This window comes from Hypanus sabinus, chromosome 11 (genome assembly GCF_030144855.1).
Source record: "Hypanus sabinus isolate sHypSab1 chromosome 11, sHypSab1.hap1, whole genome shotgun sequence".
Lineage (NCBI taxonomy): Eukaryota > Metazoa > Chordata > Chondrichthyes > Myliobatiformes > Dasyatidae > Hypanus > Hypanus sabinus.
In genome coordinates this window covers 77,827,963-77,848,059 of record NC_082716.1, presented here as the reverse complement: position 1 = coordinate 77,848,059, position 20,097 = coordinate 77,827,963, and the positions used below count along the sequence as shown (strand labels likewise).

At 43.6% G+C, this 20,097-nt stretch overlaps 1 protein-coding gene across 5 annotated transcripts in view; it reads right to left on the bottom strand.

Annotated features, from left to right (window-relative positions):
* Positions 1–20,097, bottom strand: part of fmo5 (flavin containing dimethylaniline monoxygenase 5) — a 67,425-nt gene that overhangs the window by 8,798 nt on the left and 38,530 nt on the right. For all 5 annotated transcript variants that reach the window (XM_059984785.1, XM_059984786.1, XM_059984783.1 and 2 more), the window contains exons 3-6: positions 17,179–17,367; positions 14,628–14,793; positions 12,447–12,589; positions 790–977 (exon numbers count right to left, since the gene is read on the bottom strand). In XM_059984785.1, the coding sequence (XP_059840768.1) occupies positions 790–977; positions 12,447–12,589; positions 14,628–14,793; positions 17,179–17,367 (686 nt within the window). The remainder of the gene's footprint in view (positions 1–789; positions 978–12,446; positions 12,590–14,627; positions 14,794–17,178; positions 17,368–20,097) is intronic.

The window sequence follows — 20,097 nt, the reverse complement described above, 5'->3', positions numbered from 1 at the left end:
GGCAGATGCAATTTAATGTGGATAAATGTGAGGTTATCCACTTTGGTGGCATGAAAAGGAAAACAGATTATTATCTGAATGGTGACCGATTAGGAAAAGGGGAGGTGCAACGAGACCTGGGTGTCATTGTACACCAGTCATTGAAAGTGGGCATGCAGGTACAGCAGGCAGTGAAAAAGGCGAATGGTATGTACAAGGCCTTGGTGAGACCACACCTGGAGTTTTGTGTGCAGTTTTGGTCCCCTAATCTGAGGAAAGACATTCTTGCCATAGAGGGAGTACAGAGAAGGTTCACCAGATTGATTCCTGGGATGGCAGGACTTTCATATGAAGAAAGACTGGATCGACTGGGCTTATACTCACTGGAATTTAGAAGACTGAGGGGGGATCTTATTGAAACGTATAAAATTCTAAAGGGATTGGACAGGCTAGATGCAGGAAGATTGTTCCCGATGTTGGGGAAGTCCAGAACAAGGGGTCACAGTTTAAGGATAAAAGGGAAGCCTTTTAGGACCAAGATGAGGAGAAACTTCTTCACACAGAGAGTGGTGAATTTGTGGAATTCTCTGCCACAGAAAACAGTTGAGGCCAGTTCATTGGCTATATTTAAGAGGGAGTTAGATATGACCCTTGTGGCTAAGGGGAACGGGGGTATGGAGAAAAGGCAGGTACAGGGTTCTGAGTTGGATGATCAGCCATGATCATACTGAATGGCGGTGCAGGCTCGAAGGGCCGAATGGCCTACTCCTGCACCTATTTTCTATGTTACTTTGTTTCTATATTACAGACCTGTGGCTAGGTTGCAAACCATAATTTCCATGATCAAATCGTTTGTTTATGGATCGCCGAATTAGCAGCTCAGGTAGAAATGAAATTAATAGGCCATTAATGCGACGGGTAAAGATCAAGTCTGCAGGGTAACCGCTTTCAGCCACACGATTCAATACCCAGGCACCCCTTCTTGTACTCAGAAACACCTGCAAGACATTTGACGAAGTCAAGATGGTCAGTTTTAATATTTGCTGCTGGGACAAACACCTAAAGACACTATCAAAATTGCATTTAATTTTCTCTCAAGAGCAACAGTTATGCATTTCTAAATCTGAATGATGAGGGGTAAGGAGAGCAATTGCAATAGGATTTTTCACTTCTAATTTATAGCGGCTTGTTCAGCTGAAACAACACAGTCCTTAAAGTGCCAAAGGAAACATTACCATGTAAACACAGGAGATCATATAGATGCTGGAAATCCAGATCAACACACACACGATGCTGGAGGAACTCAGCAGATCAGGCAGCATCGGTGGAAATGAATAAACAGTCAACTTTTCAGGCCGAGACCCTTCTTCAGGACTGAAATGGAAGGGGGACGATGCCAGAACACAAAGGTGGGCCAAGGGGAAGGAGGCCAGCTAGAAGATGATGGCTGAAGCCAGGTGGATGGTAAAGGGCTGGAGAAGGATTCTGATAGAAGAGGAGAGTGGACCATTGGAGAAAGGGAAGGAGGAGGAGCAATGGGGGAGATGATAAATCTGAGAAGAAAAGAGATAAGAGGCCACAGTGGGGAATAGAAGAGGAAAGAACAAGCAGAAAAGAGAAAAATATATCGGAAGGAGAAATACATGTTCATACCACCATGGTGGAGGCTATCTAGATGGATTATGAGGTGTTGAGCCTGATGGCAAAAGAAGAGGACATGTTGGAACAGGAAAGGGAATCAGAATTAAAATGGTGCATCACTGGGAAATTTTGTTTTTGGTGGATGGAGTGAAGGTACATCCTGATTTACATTGGGTCTCACCATGCAAGCAACAGAAATGCTACATTTGCCCAACTATCTCCTCTCTGATCTCCATTTAGTGCTCCAAACAGTCCTTCTGGGAGCAGCAATACTTTATCTGCAAATCTGTTGGGGCTGTCCATTGTATCTGGTGCTCCTGATGCAGCCTCCTCTAAAATGGTGAAACCCGACATAAATTTAGTCCGTGAGCCAGTAGGGTTGGTCGCTCCCATCTGAGGGGAATGATGCTAATAGTGATTTTTGGCAAGGTACACATCTCTAGAGTTAGAAAATATGTGACAGCATTGCACAAGTGGTAGCTTTATGTGTCCTTCACCCCGTAGAGATCTCTCACTATTCTCAGTAGAGTTCTCCTTGTATGTGTCGAACACAACATCTATTCTGCTACTCTGACTGCCTTCCCTCAGAGCCGTGCCCAGAATTGTCATGGCAACATCTCTGAAAGTAACTTGATCACCTTTCACTCTTTGGATCAAGTTCATTCCATTAACCACTGTAGCAGAGTTTCCTGGGAGTTGCTCTTCTACTGCTATATTTTTCTGCAAGGTTGTGGCTAAAGTAGCTTTATTCATCTTTCTCAGCAATCCTTCTGGTGTGGACAGGGCCCAGGGCAATGGTCCAAGGGGATGAGAAAGGATATCTTCCATACATAGACTGCGCCCTTGTGCCATCACTATGATGCGTCCAAACAAAGTCCTGTCTGCTTTCAAGATGATCGCCCGCCCATTTGATTTCACTTCTCTCTTCTTACACATATCACTGAACGTTTTCAGCTTGTTGGTTTTCATTGGGTCATGGAATTTCTTTGCTGGTGGGTCTTCCTCTAGTCTCTCATCTTGAAGGTTGCATAGCATTGCTCACCAATCTCATATGCCTTCATCAGGTCGGAGGCAATGTCCTTGGGGGCTGCCTTTGCCATAGAGACGCTAATGAGGTCCTGCTTCTCTGCAAGTGGGTTGACCCATTCATGTATGAGGATAACCACTGCTGAAGCTGCTTCCTCATCTTTCTGGATTCCTGGCCATTGTAGCTCTACATGACAAAGCTCTGATTTGCTGCCTTGTACCATCTCCTTTAACTGTCCCAGGAATGCACTGCGGTGCTCAGCTGTTATGTAGTAACGCTCGATAGCCCCAGCATTCAGGCTGAACCGTGATGTGCCTCCAGGAGTCTGTGTGTCTTTGTTCACTGTGGCTTCGATAGCCTGGTCCACCGGGATCTGCCCAAAGGGGTTGTTATTTGACAGCTGCACTGAGAATTGGCCTGTCTTGAAGGCCCCATACACGGAAGGATTCTTCTCTGGGAGGTTGATCATCTGAGCACAGTAAGTAAGCGGACAGGTACCTGGCATAATTTATCTTATCATAGACAAAGTACCATGGGATCATGTTTTTATAGCATGGAGGTGCAACTCCCAGTCCCCCTCACAAGAGGTGTGCAGTAGCCCAAGTACTACGTTCTCTACCATGTCAATGTATGATATCCAGAATGCGGACAGCTCTCCATTGTTGTGACGGAGGTGTTCCAGAAAGTCTGCCCACAGGGTTATCAGCTCAGCTAAGAGTGGACTTTGCAGCAGATTGTTCAGCTTCTGATGGTTCCAGTTACTGGCCATGTCGTTCACATGGTCTGAGAATGATTTGATCATCCCACTCCTCTCTGGAACGTTGTCCTCAACCCACGGTGTGAAAGCCACCACCGCTGCAATGCTATCACATATTTTCTAGCACCAGGGGTGTATACCTTGTCAAAAATCACTATAAGAATTATTCCTCCCAGATGGTACAGGTGGCCCAAGTTTGGGGTCCTGGCTCACGGACTAATTGGGGGATCACTTCACCAAACATCTCTGCTCCGTCCACCAAAAGCAATATTTCCTAGTGGCTAACTATTTTAATTCCTATCCCCATTCCCCTTCCAAAATCTCAGTCCATGACCTCCTCTTCTGTCACGATGAAACCACTCACAGTGTGGAGAAAATACACCTCATATTCCATCTGGGTAGCCTTCAACCTGATGGTGTAAACATCGATTTCTCCTGGCAACTTTCCCCACCCCCTCTCCCCTCTTCTTCTATTCCCCATTCTGGCCTCTTCTCCTCACCTGCCTATCACCTCCCATCAGTGCCCCTCCTTCTTCCCTTTCTCCCATGGTCCACTCTTATTTTCTATCAGGTTCCTTCTTCTCCAGTTCTTTTCCTTTCCCACCCACCTGGCTTAAACATATCACCATCTAGCGTGTCCTCCCTTCCTACCTTTTCATTCTGGTGTCTTCCCCCTTCCTTTCCAGTCCCAATGAACGGTCTCAGCTGAAACGCCGACTGTTTATTCATTTCTATAGTTGCTGCCTGATGTGCTGAGTGCTCACCCAGCATTTTATGTGTGCACTCAGGTTTTCCATCTGTCTTTTCAATGTTCTATCAACCTCTACCACTTTCTCTGATAGCTCATTCCAATTCAAGGGTATTGGTGTTTCCAAACCAGGCTGTGAAGTAGGCAGTAGTACTCTCCAGCACACATCTATTGATGGCATGCCAATTCTTCACAAAATCCTAAGGAAGTAGAGGCACTGTCATGCTTTCTTTGTAATTGCCCTTACTTATAGGGTCTAGGACAGATCCTCTGAAATGATAACACCGAGAAATTTGAAGTTGTTGACCTGCTCCACCTCTGATCCATCGATGAGGACTGGTTCATTGACCTCTGGTTTCCTACTGCTGAAGTCAATAATCAGTTCCTTGGTCTTGCTGACATTGAGTAAGAGGTTGTTGTTGTGGAACCATTCAGCCAGATTTTCAATCTCCCTCCTGTATGCTGATTCCTCACCATCTTTACTTTGGCCAGCGACTGGTGTCATCAGCAAACATTGAGCGGTACTTAGCCTCACAGTCAAAAGTATAAAGTGCGTAGAGAAGGGGGCTAAGTACACAGCCTTATGGTGCACCTGTGCTGATGGAGATTGTGGAGGAGATGTTGCTAACTCGAAATGATTGGGTTCTATAAGTGAGGAAATTGAAGATGCAGTTGCACAAGGAGGTATTTGGGCTGGGTCTTGAAACTTATTGATTAAGTATAAGAGGATGGTAGTATTGAATGCCAAACTGTGGTCAAAGAAGAGCACTCTGATAAATGCATCTTTGCTGTCCAGATGTTCCAGGGTAGAGTGAAGAACCAATGCGATGGCATCTGCTTTGGACTTACTGTGACAGTAGGCAAAGTGAAGTGGGTCCAAGCCACTTCTCAGGCAGGAGTTGATGTTTCATCACCATCCTCTCACTGTGGATGTAAGTACTACTGGACAATAGCCATTGAGGCAGGTTAATATGTTCTTCCGAGGCACTGGTATAACTGAAGCTTGCTTGAAGCAGATGGATACCTCAGACTGCCAAAGGAGGAGGTTAAGGATACCGGACAACGTTCCAGCCAGTTAATCAGCACAGGCCTTTAGTACATGACCAGGTACACCATATGGTCTGGATGTTTTCTCTGGGTCCATTCTCCTGAAGGATGCTCTCCCATCAGCCTCAGAGACTGAAATCACAGGATCGTTGGGGGCTGTGTAAGTTTGTGAAGGTGTCACCATGTTTTGAAGGTCAAAGCAAGCGTAAAAGGCATTGAGCTCATCTGAGAGTGAAGCCTTGCTGTCACCTATGTCACTGGGTCTTACTTTGTAGGAGGGAATAGCATTCAAGCCCTGCCACAGCTGTCGAGTGTCCTTTAGTGACTCAAATTTGGTCTAGAATTGCCACTTTGCACGCGAGATGCCTTTCTGGACATTGTACAGTGCTGTGATATACAATACCTATAAAAAAATATTCACCCCCTGGGAAATTTTCATATTTTATTGTTTTACAACACTGACTCACAGTGGATTTAATTTGGCTATTTTTGACACTGATCAACAGAAAAAGACTCTTTCATGTCAAAGCGAATACAAATCTCTATAAACTGACCTAAATTAATTACAAATACAAAACACAAAATAATTGATTGCATAATTATTCACCCCCCCGCCTTTAATATGATACACCAAATAATCACTGGTGTAGACAATTGGTTTTAGAAGTCACATAATTAGTTAAACAGAGATCTGTTTTTGGAGACCTGTGTGCAGTCAAGGTGTTTCAATTGATGTAGTAAAAATACACCTGTATCTGGAAGGTCCAAATGCTGGTGCGTCAGTATCCTGGCAAAAACTACACCATAAAGACAAAAGATCACTCCAAGCAACTCCATGAAAAGATTATTGAAAAGCACAACTCAGGAGACGGATGCAGGAAAATTTCCAAGTCACTGAATATCCCTCGGAGTACAATTAAGTCAATCATCAAGTAATGGAAAGAATATGAACAGCTGTAAATCTGCCTGGAGCAGGCCATCCTTGAAAACTGAGTGACTGTGCAAGAGGGGAATAGCGAGGAAGGCCACCAAGAGACCTATGACAACATCTGGAGGAGTTACAAGCTTCAGTGGCTGAGACGGGAGAGACTGCACATACAACTGTTACCTGGGTGCTTCACCTGAACCAGCTTTATGGGCGACTGGCAAAGAGAAAGCCACTGTTGAAATAAATTCACATGAAATCGCGGCCAGAATTTGCCAGAAGGCATGTGGGAGACTTGGAAGTCAACTGGAAGAACATTCTATGGTCTGATGAAATCAAAATTGGGTGTTTTGGCTGTCAGACTTAACACTACGTTTGGCTTAAGCCAAACACTCAACGTCATCAAAAATACACCATCCCTACCATGAAGCATGGTAGGCATCATGCTGTGGGGATACTTCACTGCAGTAAGCTCTGGGAGGTGTGTGAAGGTAGAGGGTAAAATGATGCTGCAAAGAACAGGAAAATCCTGGTGAAAAACCTGATGCAGTCTGCAAGAGAACCGTGACTTGGGAGAAGACTTATTTTCCAGCAAGACAATGGTGGCAAGAACAGGAAGGCAGATTCCAATCTAAATGGAGTCAAGTTAGGAAAAGGGGAAGTACAACGAGGTCTAGGTGTTCTTGTACATCAGTCAATGAAAGCAAGCATGCAGGTACAGCAGGCAGTGAAGAAAGCTAATGGCATGCTGGCCTTTATAACAAGAGGAATTGAGTATAGGAGTAAAGAGGTCCTTCTGCGGCATCATCAGCAAAGAGTATCTCCCGGATAAGGACCTGACGCACTTTGGTCTTGAGGTGTGCAAGGGTGAAGAGCTTACTGTCAGACCTAGTGTGCAGGTATGTTCCATCATCAGGTGTCCTAAAAGCGTACAACAGAAGATCCCAAAGAGCGTCAGGCAAGGATGTAACCCTGCTTCACTCCGCTTTGGATGGGGAAGGGCTCTGAGGATGATCCATTGAACTGTACCGTCCCCTGTATGCCGTCATGGAAAGAGACACTGAGATTCAGCAGCTTTGATGGGCATCCAATCTTCTTCAGGAGTGCGAAGAGGCCTCTGCTGGTAACCAGCTCGAAAGCCTTGGTCAGATTGATAAAGGCAACGTACAAGGGCTGCCTCTGTTCCTGGCTCTTCTCCAGAAGCTGCCTGAGTGAGAAGATCATGTCGATGGTGAATCTCTCTGCTCTGAAGCCACACTGGGACTCAGGGTAGATGTGTCTGCAGTCGCTGCAGAACCACTCGGGCAAACGCCTTGCCAGTGGTGTTGAGCAGGAATATGCCTCTGTGATTAAGACAGTCGTTGCGGTCTCCCTTATTCTTGAACAATGTGATGATGTTTGCATCTCGCATGTCTTGGGGAACTGATTCCTCCTCCCAACTCGTGAAGGTGGCTTAGGAGCACTGGTTTCCCGCACTGGATCACTTCTGCAGGGATGCTGTCTTTGCCTGTTGCCCTGCCGTGAGCAAGTGAGTCGATGGCCTTGCTGAGTTCTTCCTCTGTTGGGGGTAGGTCCAGTTCTTTCATGACAGGTAGGGCAGGGTTGACTCAGTGACCATGTTCTCAGTGGAGCAGGTTCTGGTAGTGCTCGGCCCACCTCTCCATCTGCCTGGCACGGTCTTTGATGACTTCACTGTCCTTGGGCTTCAGCGCAGCAATCTTGCTAGCGGTGGGCCCGAAGGCTCCCTTCATCCCCTCATACACGCCTTGCACGTTGCCACTGTCGGCACAGGTCTGGATGTTCTGGCACAGGTCCTGCCAGTAGTCGATAGCGCAGCATCTAGCCGTCCTTGGAGCGTTGTTTCTCACCATTCTCAGTGCAGTGAGATTCTTCTCTGATGAGTCTCTTTTGTAGTTGGTCAGAGCTTCTCCCTTGGCATTGATGACAGGTTCCATCTCAGACAGGTGAGATTCAAACCAATCTTGGCGTTTCCTCTCTTTCCTCCCAAGGGATGACATGGTAGTGTTATAGATGGTGTCGCAAATGAATTGCCACCTCTCCTCCATGGTTGTGGCTGTATTTGCTTTGAAAGCTTGTTCCATTTGGTCAATGAGTTTGGTGCGAAGTTCTGGATACACTGCCTTATATACCTCTATAATCTCACTACACTTCAGAGAGAACGTCCTAGACTATCCAGTCTCTCCTTATTGCCCAAGCCCTTCAGTCCTGGTAATTGTGATACTGTTTCATCAGAAAGTTACTGTTCTTTGGATTGGATTACAAGTGAACCCTGCTAGTTTCCTTGGCTGTGTAAGCCTAGGGAAGACACTCTCCGGTCCTGCCAAACCCATGAGACTGTGACAGCTCTCCCACACCAAACCCCAGTTTGTGTGGATGCCCCAAATTCTTTACGAGGACTCACTCTCCAAGCATTAGGTGGGAGAACCTAACCTTTTGATCTTACCTCCTCTTATTTCCTTGATTCTGCTTGCTAGCCAAAACTTCAGCTAGTTCATAAGCCTTTTGCAGCTCCCTTCTCATATCAGCCACATAATTCAGATAAATCTTCTGCTGTAGATCTTCCCTGCCAGTCCCAAAACAGAGGTCAATGGGCAACCTCGCTCCGTACCCAAACATCAGTTAATATGGTACCTGGTAGCTTCATTCTGAGTATAGTTGTATCAGTCGAGCAGATGTCCAATATGTTGGCTGCACTTGTTCTTTTTACAGATCTCTAAGGTTCCGAGCATGTCTAGCAAGGTCCAATTGAACCTCTTGGGCTGGGGACCACCCTGTGGGTGATAAAGCGTGTTCTTCAACTTCTTGACTCCAAGCATGCTCAGTAACTCATGTATGAGCCTACTCTCGAAATTCCATCCCTGATCACTATGTATCCACCCAAGGATGCCATAGTAAATGAAGTACTTCTCCCATAACACATTGGCCACAGTGGACACCTTCTGATCGTTGGCAAGGAAGCTTGCGTATATCTGGTGCTGGCATCATTGATAGGAAATCCATTCACACAAGAACAAGTGTCCCCGCACTCTGCAAGTAGGATAACAGAGTGGCCCTCCAAGGCAGCGTCTTCCTCCGTATACATCAAATGCATGACTTGCAGTACTCTTTGACTCCATTCAGGGCCAGTAGAACCGGTCTCTGAGCGATCCATGGGTCTTGTCAACCCCCAAATGACCGGAATCACCATGAAGTGACTTCAACACAATCCTCTGATACTTCTCAGGCAGAACCAGCTGGTGACGCCGAGGATGGTCTGGAGGCAATGTGACCTGGTATAGGATCTGGTTCCACAACTCCCATCTGGGCCACTCTCTCAGTAGTAGAGATACCACAGCGTGTTTCATCTTGCCCACTTGGGCCAGGTCCCCTTTTGCAACCACTGACCAAACAATACCAATGCAAGGGTCATCGTGCTGAACAGTGATGGTACTTCCCCGGGACACAATTCTGGCAATTGCCTTGTCTTCAGAGCAGCCAGGTTGCAATAAGCTTGTGGAATGGTACCATCAAAAGCTCCTAAATGTTCTACCTGACTTTCCTCTGCCTTTCCCATGATGGGAAACTGGCTTTGACTTCAGGGGCAGGAACACTCTCTCACTCTCCGTCCCTGTCCAGCCCTTCATTTGCCCGTTAGGATAACACATCGGTATCAATGTTCTAGCTTCCCGGCTGGCACTCCAGGCTGAAATCATAGGCAGACTACGCCGCCAACCACCGATGGCCTGTGGAATCCTTTTTTGCCGAGGTCAGGATATGAGTTAGTGGGTTGTTGCCTGTCCTCACCTCAAACTTGACACCATAGGGGTAGTCACAGCTTATCCACCACAGCCCATTTTAATGCCAGGAACTCCAATTGGGTGCGTGGGGTAGCTTTGCTCAGAGGGTGACAGACTTCGCCTGATGAAAGCGACAAGTTTCAACCCCATGCCCTGATCCTGAATCAGAACACCCCTAAGCTCTGTCTGCTGGCAACTGTATGCAATACTTACGGCAACCGGAGGTCTGCAAATACCAGCACAGGCGCTTTTATCAGCAGCTCCTTCAGCAACTGAAAAACCTCTTCACATTTCACATCCCATCTTGCTCCAAAAGGCTCTGAAGGGCTAATATAGTCTTTACCATCCCCCCCTTTTGTTCTCTTTCCTTTCTTCCCCAAGGGACTGTAACCACACAGAAGCTGATTTAAAGGGTGACCCTCTTTAGAGTAGTCCTTCACAAACCTCTGATAGTACCCACAGAACCCAAGGAATGAGTGCAGGGGCCTTGGCCATGTGGCCACCCCCTCTATCTTAGACAAATCCGTAGCTATTCCATCTCATGAGGCTATATGCTGACCCCTGCTGTATCCATAACCAGGCATCTTTATCACTTTACCAGACAATAGTTTAACACAGGCTTAAACACACAACCCACTGGATCAACGCTCAGGGCAATCACACAGTATCCAACAGAATCAATCTGGGATAATACCCCCACAATTGAAACCCCACTAGTTTCCTTGCCTGTATGAAATTGAGACAGCTCTCCCACCCCAAACCCCGGTTTGTGTGGATGCCTTGTAATTTGCTACCCTTTTACAATTCTGTGCCAAGAAACAATAGACAGCACACTGCATATGATTAAAGGAATTATTTTATGAATCTTAACTTAAGGGTTAGTAAAGAAAAGAAAGAAAAAAGAACTAAAACAGCCCATTATAATTGGACCGTCAAATAGAACCATAGAACCTTACAGCACAGAAACAGGCCCTTTGGCCCTTCTTGGCTGTGCCGAACCATTTTTCTGCCTAGTCCCACTGACCTGCACCTGGCCCATATCCCTCCATACTCCGCTCATCCATGTACCTGTCCAAGTTTTTCTTAAATGTTTAAAGTGAGCCTGCATTTACCACTTCATCTTGCAGCTCATTCCACACTCCCACCACTCTCTGTATGAAGAAGCCCCCCCCTCAATGTTCCCTTTAAACTTCTCCCCCTTCACCCTTAACCCATGTCCTCTGGTTTTTTTCTCCCCTAGCCTCAGTGGAAAAAGCCTGCTTGCATTTACTCTATCCATACCCATCATAATTTTATATACTTCTATCAAATCTCCCCTCATTATTCTACGCTCCAGGGAATAAAGTCCTAACCTATTCAACCTTTCTCTGTAACTCAGTTTCTCAAGTCCTGGCAACTTCCTTGTAAACCTTCTCTGCACTCTTTCAACCTTATTAATATCCTTCCTGAAATTAGGTGACCAAATTCAGCTTCACCAATATCTTATACAACCTCACCATAACATTCCAACTCTTATACTCAATACCTTGATTTATAAAGGCCAATGTACCAAAAACTCTCTTTACGACCCTATCAACCTGTGATGCCACTTTTAGGGAATTATATATCTGTATTCCCAGATCCCTCTGTTCTACTGCACTCCTCAGTGTCCTACCATTTACCTTGTATGTTCTACCTTGGTTTGTCCTTCCAAAGGACAAATATGGACAAGTTGGAGTTCAACTCTTCCCATCGTGTCAAAATTCATATTCACCGATTCTCAGTCGATCTCAGTGCCTGGCTTCATTGAATCACGGTCCGCCACCAGGTCTTATCCTACGACTGGCTTTCTCCAGTATCTTCTGTGTTTATCTCCCGCCTAACAAAAGACCCAGGACACATTCCAGAGCACCTGTTACCTCTACTATAACCCAAACACTGCTTCTATAGAAAGATTATTGCATTAGCAGTGAAACCTTTTCCAGGGTGTTACACAAGGAGAGAATGTAAACTTGGCCATTTATTCAAAATTCAAAGATGATTTTATTTATGTCTAATGCTTTTAAGGTAATTGGACAAGAGAGGGAAACTGCTTTTGCCGGTGGGGAATGTCTAATTAGGCCATTAAAGAGAGAAGGCTTCTTCCAGTCAATGATCATCAGAGAACTGCAGTAAATGCTTACTGAATCTTAAACCTGAAACTTGACTGGATCTTAATCTACTGGAGCATAGAAGGAAACATATGGATGAAACAGACATAGATCAGCCCTTGTCTTATTGTAAGGGAGAACATGCTGAAGTGACTAGTGGACTCGTGGACATTCCCGTATCCTCATTTGTTGTATCCATTGTCACATCAGATTTGTGTCACTTGATTGGAAAGTGCTGATGCAAAGGGTGGTGAAGAGAAGGAGTTTTTGTAACATCATATAATAGATGAGGCTTGGAATGGCACCTGCCAGGCAGATACAGACAGATGGAAGTTTCCTTTCACGCATACAGTATTTAAAAAGCGAATTACATTCTGTGGTCTGTGTTCTCCTCACCTGTTTCGCATGTTGACTGATTTCAACTGAAAGGTCGACCCCAGAGTTACCAATTCCAACTACTACCACTCTTTTCCCTTCGAATTTTTGGGGACTTTTATAATCTTTACTATGCATGTATTGACCCTTGAACTTGTCTATACCTGGGGAAAATTAAGACAGTCCATGTTAGAGGATTTTGCTTGGTGAGTATACAATACAACTCTGTAATTATGGTCAGTATACATAACACAGTAAGCTAAATAAGTTTCATGAAAAGTTAAAGCATCATTGAAATTTCAGCACAGAGTTATTATTTACCCTAAGTCTCTGGCTGGTTTATTGTCTGTTCTCTTTACTGTCTGCCTTAATTTTTCCTGCTCAATTTCTACAACTAATCAGCTTCAATATACCAGTTGTAGACTGAACCTGGGGACTCAAATAATCACAAAACCCATCAGTATTTTTTAGCCATGTTAAATATGTCCATGCTCCCCAACCCCACTTCAAAATTACCGTTCTTTCCCCTTTCACATTTCTATCAAAGGTGTTATACAGGCCAAATGTTTTCCTCCTATAATGATGTTTTATCTTTCCTATCTCTTAAAATATTCTTTAATTTTCAAAACCCTTTCAACAAACCATTAGGCCGATAGTCATTCTTTTAAATCAAAGAGTACCAAAAATAGCACACATTGAAGAATTGCTCCTTTATTCATACTTTCAGATAATTACATTATGAATTTTTTTGCTAATGTGAGAGTTTAAATAATGAAAGGCATTATTTTAATTGAGTTCAGAAAATAATTGAAATTTCTCAGAGCTTTCAAAGCTCCATGTCAAATGGAGATAACAGAGAACATGTACAACTAAAGTATAGGACCAATGTTCAGCGAGTGGGTGGGAGGTGGTTGGTTGGGTGGCTAGGAAAGGGGAAATAACAGAATCCAGGGCTACTTTCACAAATCACGAGTGTTGGAGCAGTGCACAATGCTTCCCTTTTCTAAACATGCAACTTTTGGAATTGCTGGCATGATTAATGCTCAAGGCTTATTGACTCACAGAAAGCAAGAGCTAATTTCTAGGAGCTGTTGGCAAAACAAATTCAGGGATCATTACCTGTGATTATGACCTATGCAATGCTGGAAAATTGCTTCAGCTATCTGGGCAGTCAAACAGAGAAAACAAACAGATAATACCTTTGTTTTATAAAATGAAATATGGAGTATGCACATTTTTGCTTGATGAAAACATTTAGGGATATAAATATTTGCTCTTTAAGAACTCTTTGATCTACTTCTTCATTTAGACTCCTTTCTTTCCAGGTAAAATATGGCTTCCTATTTTTTTCCTACTAAATGTAATTCTTCGCAGTTGTCTATTTTTAGAACAATTTTCCAATTACACATCCATTCCATATTCACCAAATTACAAAAAAGTCATGGTCATTATCCAAGTTGAGCATTCATATATGGTCTACAAATTTTTAAATTATCATTGATTCTGAAGTATCGTATTGTTTAGTATAAAGTGTCAATAGTGGTGTCATCTCTCATCCCAGAGGGATCACAATTCTTTTTTCTCGCCACCTTGGAAACTACTCATTCTATCGGCTCTCTATCTTTCACCAAGGACCCAGCAAGCTACTTCACTACTTGTCTCCAAATGCTGGATCTACTGAATTTTTCAGAAGGCTTGGTCATTATCACTTTGCTTTTTGGGTGACATCGCTGACCATAGATTCACAGCAGGGTAGATGTAAAAAATTGTAAACAAAAATATATTTATAGTATTTGGTATACAGAGGTTGCTTCACGAAACACTGCAAATGGAAATCCTTCTTATTAATGTCTTACACTGTAGATAAAGTGTTTTCAGCTTACAGAGAGGAGGTGCAGTGGCTAACGGACTGGTGCAGGACCAACAACCTGTCTCTTAATGTGAACAAAAGAGATGGTTGTTGACTTCAGGAGAGCACGGAGTAACCACTCCATGCTGAACATCGACGGCTCCTCCATAGAGATAATTAAGAGCAACAAATTTCTTGGTGTTCACCGGCGGAGAATCTCACCTGGTCCCTCAACACCAGTTCCATAGCCAAGAAAGCCCATCAACATTTCTACTTCCAGCGAAGGCTGAGAAAAATCCATCTCCCACCCCTCAATCTATGCTTTAACTGATGAATATACTCATTTTACTCACCAGGAAATGTATCCAGAGGTAAATGAGGGTCAGCGTGATGACCGATACAGACCAAAATAGCATCAAAGGTAGTCGTTTCCAAATTTCCCTCAGTGTTGCTTGTCACTACATCCCACTGTCCAGTGGTAGAGAAATCTGTCCGCTGTGTAATACTGGAGACATTGGTCTAAAGCAAGAACCAAAAAAGACCATAAGACATAGGATCAGAATTAGGCCATCTGGTCCATCGAGTCTACTCCACCATGACTGATCCTTCTTTTTCCCTCCTCCTCAACCCCGGTTCCTGGCCTTCTCTCCGTAAACTTTAATGCCATGTCCAATCAAGAACTTATCAATCTCTGCCTTAAATACACCCAATGACCTGGCCTCCACAGCTGCATGTGGCAACAAATTCCACAAATTCAACATCCTTTAGCTAAAGGAATCACTCCGCATCTCTGTTTTGAAAGGGCGCCCCTCTATCCTGAGGCTGTGTCCTACATTAAATCGCAGGGCTCTGCAGAGAGTGGTGCAGACAGCCCAACCCATCTGTGAATATGAACTTCCCACTATTCAGCACACTTACAAAGACAGGTGTGTAAAATGGGCCTGAAGGATCACTGATGACCCGAGTCACCCAAACCACAATCCATTCCAGCTGCTACTATCTGGGAAATGGTACTGCAGCATAAAAGCCAGGATCAACAGGCTCCAGGCCAGCTTCTTCCACCAGGCCACCAGACCCATTCATTCATGTTGATACAATTGTACTTCTATTTTATTTTGGCTGTCTTGTTCTACATACTATTTATTACAAATTACTACAAATTGCACATTTAGACGGAGACATAACACAAAGATTTTTACTCCTCGTGTATGTAAAGAACGTAAGAAATAAAGTCAATTCAATAACTGATCAACTGGCACCTTGCTGAGCATCTGGATTTCTTCCCAGGAATAAGAGCGTATCCACCAATAATTGTGGTAAAAATAATCCAGTAATAGTGGATCAACTTTATTATTCCTGTCCTTGCACCATCAAATGGTTTATAGCATGCTGGAGAATTCTAGACTCCTCACCTCATCTCAGATCCTTCCAGGGCCTTTCTCTGGTTCTGTGATCTTCTTTGGATTTGTACTACTAGCGTTGTGTCAGTTGCTGAATCTTCCTATTTTACCACATCATCTAGAAAACTATTCTACAGGGCTCCACTCAGTTTCTTCAACAAAATTCTTACAAGCCTTTCTGCTCCAGCATTCTGAAGAAAAAGGCTACAGATGGACGCGAACACAAAAAGGTCATGGAGCCAGTGAAGGTCAGTAAGAATAAAGATGCTGGGTGAGTAGGACATCATGCAAGATATAGTCTCAAGGGCTAGTTTAACTTCATAGAGACGAGAAAATGGGGGTTCACCAGGAGTGTTTGGAATAGTTCAGCCTGGTTGTGGCAGTGATGCAAAGTAATAGGTAACTGTTCCTGCATGAAGTGTGGAGGTGATGTTATATAGTGTAAATAAGTGCTTATTGTGATTCTGGGGCAAACTCAAACTTCTACAAATGTACCATGAAGAGCATCCTGACTGGCTGCATCACCATCTGGTATGCACAAGATCTAAGTAAGTTGCAGAAACTTGTAAAATTAGTTAGCACCATCATGTGTGCTACCTATCCATAGTGTCCAAGACATCCTCAAGGAGTGGTGCCTTAGGAAGGTAGCATTCATCCTTAAGGACCCTCACCACCCAGGATATGCCCACTTCCCATTGTTTCCTTCAGGAAAGAGGTTCAGAAGCCTTAAGGAACACACTCAGTGATTCAAGAATAGTTTCTTTCCCTCTGCCATCAGATTTCTAAACTGAATTTGAACCCATTCTGATACTGCAAATTCCAATCTGCATGAGGCGGAATAGCCTGGTTCGTCAGCTAGAGCCCGATTAATACCAAATAGTCTACAGGAAATGCTCAGAAGTGAGTGAGCATACCAATTTGTATGAAATATATTCACTTATTGAGGTACAGTGCAGAATAGATATTAGTGTTATTACTTTAGGTAGCCTACAGGGAAGAAGTCATCTCTCTGACACAGTGGTGTCAAGAAAACAACCTCTCCCTCAATTTTGCAAAAACAAAGGAGCTGGTTGTGGACTACAGGAGGAACGGAGACAGGCTAACAATGGATCTGGGGTTGAGAGGATATAGATGGCATCAAACAGAGTCACTGGGTAATAGAGTCACTGAGAAGCACTACACAGAAACAGGGGATCATTGCTACTTGCATCTAGCTGAGAAGCAGTACCTGTGGAGGACTCAGTTCACAGGGGAAGTTGTTGTAGCTTTAAACCATAAGCGAAGATCCAATTGGAATTTACTCTGCTGCATCACCACTGCTTCAGTGACACAGGCTGATTTAGACACACTGGAGCCAGCTGTACCCAAATAACCCTTCATAGAGATATCAATCACTCATGGGTTTCCGCTTACAGGATAGGCAATTTTACAACTGATCCCATGCAGAATAAGTTCCAATTTAATACAATCTGTAATATCTTTAGAAAACAGATCTAAACATTACCGCAAATCGTATGTACTTCAACAGATCGAAATGTGCAGCATAAAGGCGGAAATACTCCATAATCTTTGAGTGATGCATATAGTTTGGATAATCTTCAAGAACTGGAAAATCACTGTAGGCCATCATGTCTTTGGAGGTATTGATGATCAGTGACTTGTAGATGCTAGGTCTCCCATCTGTCACCTCTTCCTGAATAAAATTAATAGAATACATTTATAAGGAAATTATTGTAAAATTGTTCGTGCATTTTTCTCCATCTTAAAAACAGTCCTCCAAAATGTTCATAACTTTTTGTACTACAGTAAAGTCACCAACAAGTTATTTCATTTTGAGAATGAAGGATTTTTTTTGCAAATTTTCATTGTACTTCCATCACAAAGGAACGACAAGCAATAGTCTAATTTCTCTGAGCCATAATAATCTGACTGTTCATAGTGTGACCTATAATCACAGTGTGGCTTGGATTTTGCTTGGCTTTAGTTAACCTGCAAACTGTTGGAAAATCTGAACACAGGTGTCAAAATTGCTGACAGATTCCTGCAGGCAAAACCAGTTGTTACACTTAGTTACACACACAAAATGCTGGAGGAACTCAGCAGGCCAGGCAGCATTTAAGGAAAAGAGTAAGCAGCGAACGTTATGGGCCCGAGACCCTTCATCCAGTCATGTTGACTATACTCTTTTCCATAGATGCTTCCTGACGTGCTGAGTTCTTCCAGCATTTTCTGTGTGTTGCTTTGGATTTCCATTATCTGCAGATTTTCTCATTTTTGTTACACTCAGTTGTTGGTCTTCTGTACAGTCCTGTAGTGTACCATAAACAGATTGAAACTGTCCAGCACATAAAAATTTGCTCATTAATCATACAACAAGCGGTATTGTCCAGTACTTTAATGGACATTTCACAGCAGAAAGAATGAATGCTGTTATTTGAGAAATAAATGGTCAGAACATCGAAAGACATTTATCCAACTTCAAGTACTCTTTCTTTTGTAAGGGAAAACATCTATCATCTTTTCCTTACTGTTTGATCACATCAGCTTAAATTTTGCTAGTTCTTTGTGGGTTACGTAAACACAACAATTGGAAATTCCAATTTCAAGGAAGATGGAGGGAAGATCTTGATAATGTTCATGTTTCCCGGTTTAATTTCTGACTCTGAATTCACAACAAGAAGAGAATGCGGCTTGACTTAAACATTCCAGTTTTGCCTCTACAATTATATATTTCTAATACTTTTAATGTAAGTACAGGAGCGTATGACTTGTGAAGTACTTTGGCAAAACACTTCAGTGTGAAGAGGAGCATTGTAGCACAGTTAACAGGGCCATTGCCTGATAGCACTGGAGACCCAGTTCAATTCTGACCTCAGACACTGTTTGTGTGGAGTTTGCATGTTCTTCCTGTGACTGCATGGGGTTCCTCTCGGTGCTCATTTACTCTCACACCACAAAGGCTGTGAGGTTCCTTAGCCATCACAAAGTGTCCCTTGTTTGTAGCAAATAGTAGAATCTGAGTGGAGTTGATGAGAAGGTGGGAAGAATAAAAAATGGGATTCGATGAATGGATGATTGATGGTCACCATTGACTCGAAGCCTGCTTCTAATGCCATATCTCTGTAACTCAGTGCTGTGGACGCCTAGATTAACAATGTCACTTTCTTATTACTGAGCAGAATCTCAGAATCAAGCAAAGTTTACATCCATTGATGCTGTAGGTAGCTAAACATGGGAACCTCAGACAGAATGGGATGAGGTGACTAAGGGGAGAGCAGATGGGCATGTTGTGAGATGATGCTCTCTTCCTACTGCCTGCATACCATAAGTCCTCCTTGTACTCCCAGTGCATGATTGAGGTTCTCAGTCCCATTCTGAATGGAATGTTATTGGACCCCTCAATGTAAATATTCATCCTAAGTTGTCAAACCAGAACAATGAGAATTCCATAGTTTTGGATCATTGTCACAATTGTACCTCTGACACGTGACAGTGTTACACAGTCCTGGAGTTGTATTCCCTCTTCACAGCTTCATTGTGAGAGCTGGATAGAGAAGTGGGGAGTCAATTTCGAGAATTACTCTGATATAAAGTCAAAAAATCAAACCCATGGCCAATCCAAACCAATATAAAAACTGTTGGAGCCTGCGATTTACAGTTTGGAGATCATTTGAGTGATTCAGTGCTTACTGGCTCCGAGAGATTCCGGGAAGCGGGCGCCTACTCGGACGGCTTCGATGCCAAGAAACTTTGAGACCATGTTTCAAAAAGGTGAACATGAGTTTTAGCATCAACTGCTTGCCTTTTGATTGCTGCTGGAAAAAGAATCTGTAAGCGGCCGATCGCTGTGTGGCTGGCTATGGTAGGCGGGTAGGCCTCTCTGCCTCGTGTGGTGTCCCTCACTTTTGATGAATGTCGGTGGTATGGTGGTCCTGCACGTATGGATTGGACTGTTGTGTTTATGGACTATGAACTTTTTAGCCTTATGGATTTTATACTTTTCTGTATTTTTTAAATCACCTGTTCCTTTTCCGTTCTGTTATGCAAGGGGAAAAGGGGTTTTGGGGGGGGGGGGGATGATGATTGAGATGCTGCTCTTTTTTGTACGGGGTGGAGTGTGGGTTTGATGTTTCTCTTTGAATGACTTTAACCTTCTTTCTTTTTTATCATGGCAATCCAGAGAAATGCAAATTTCAGAGTTTATATGGATACATGCTTTGATAATAAATGAACCTTTGGACCTTTGGTGGTCTAGGAGTTCATGATCTTACAATAACTCCATAATGGATTAGGTCTCCCAGGCCTGAAACATTATCTGTTTTTCTTTTCACATATGCTGTCTGATCTGCTGAGTATTTTCTCTTTTTATTGGCAAGGGCTGGCATTGAAACACTAAAAAATATAATAAAACTCCCAAACATAC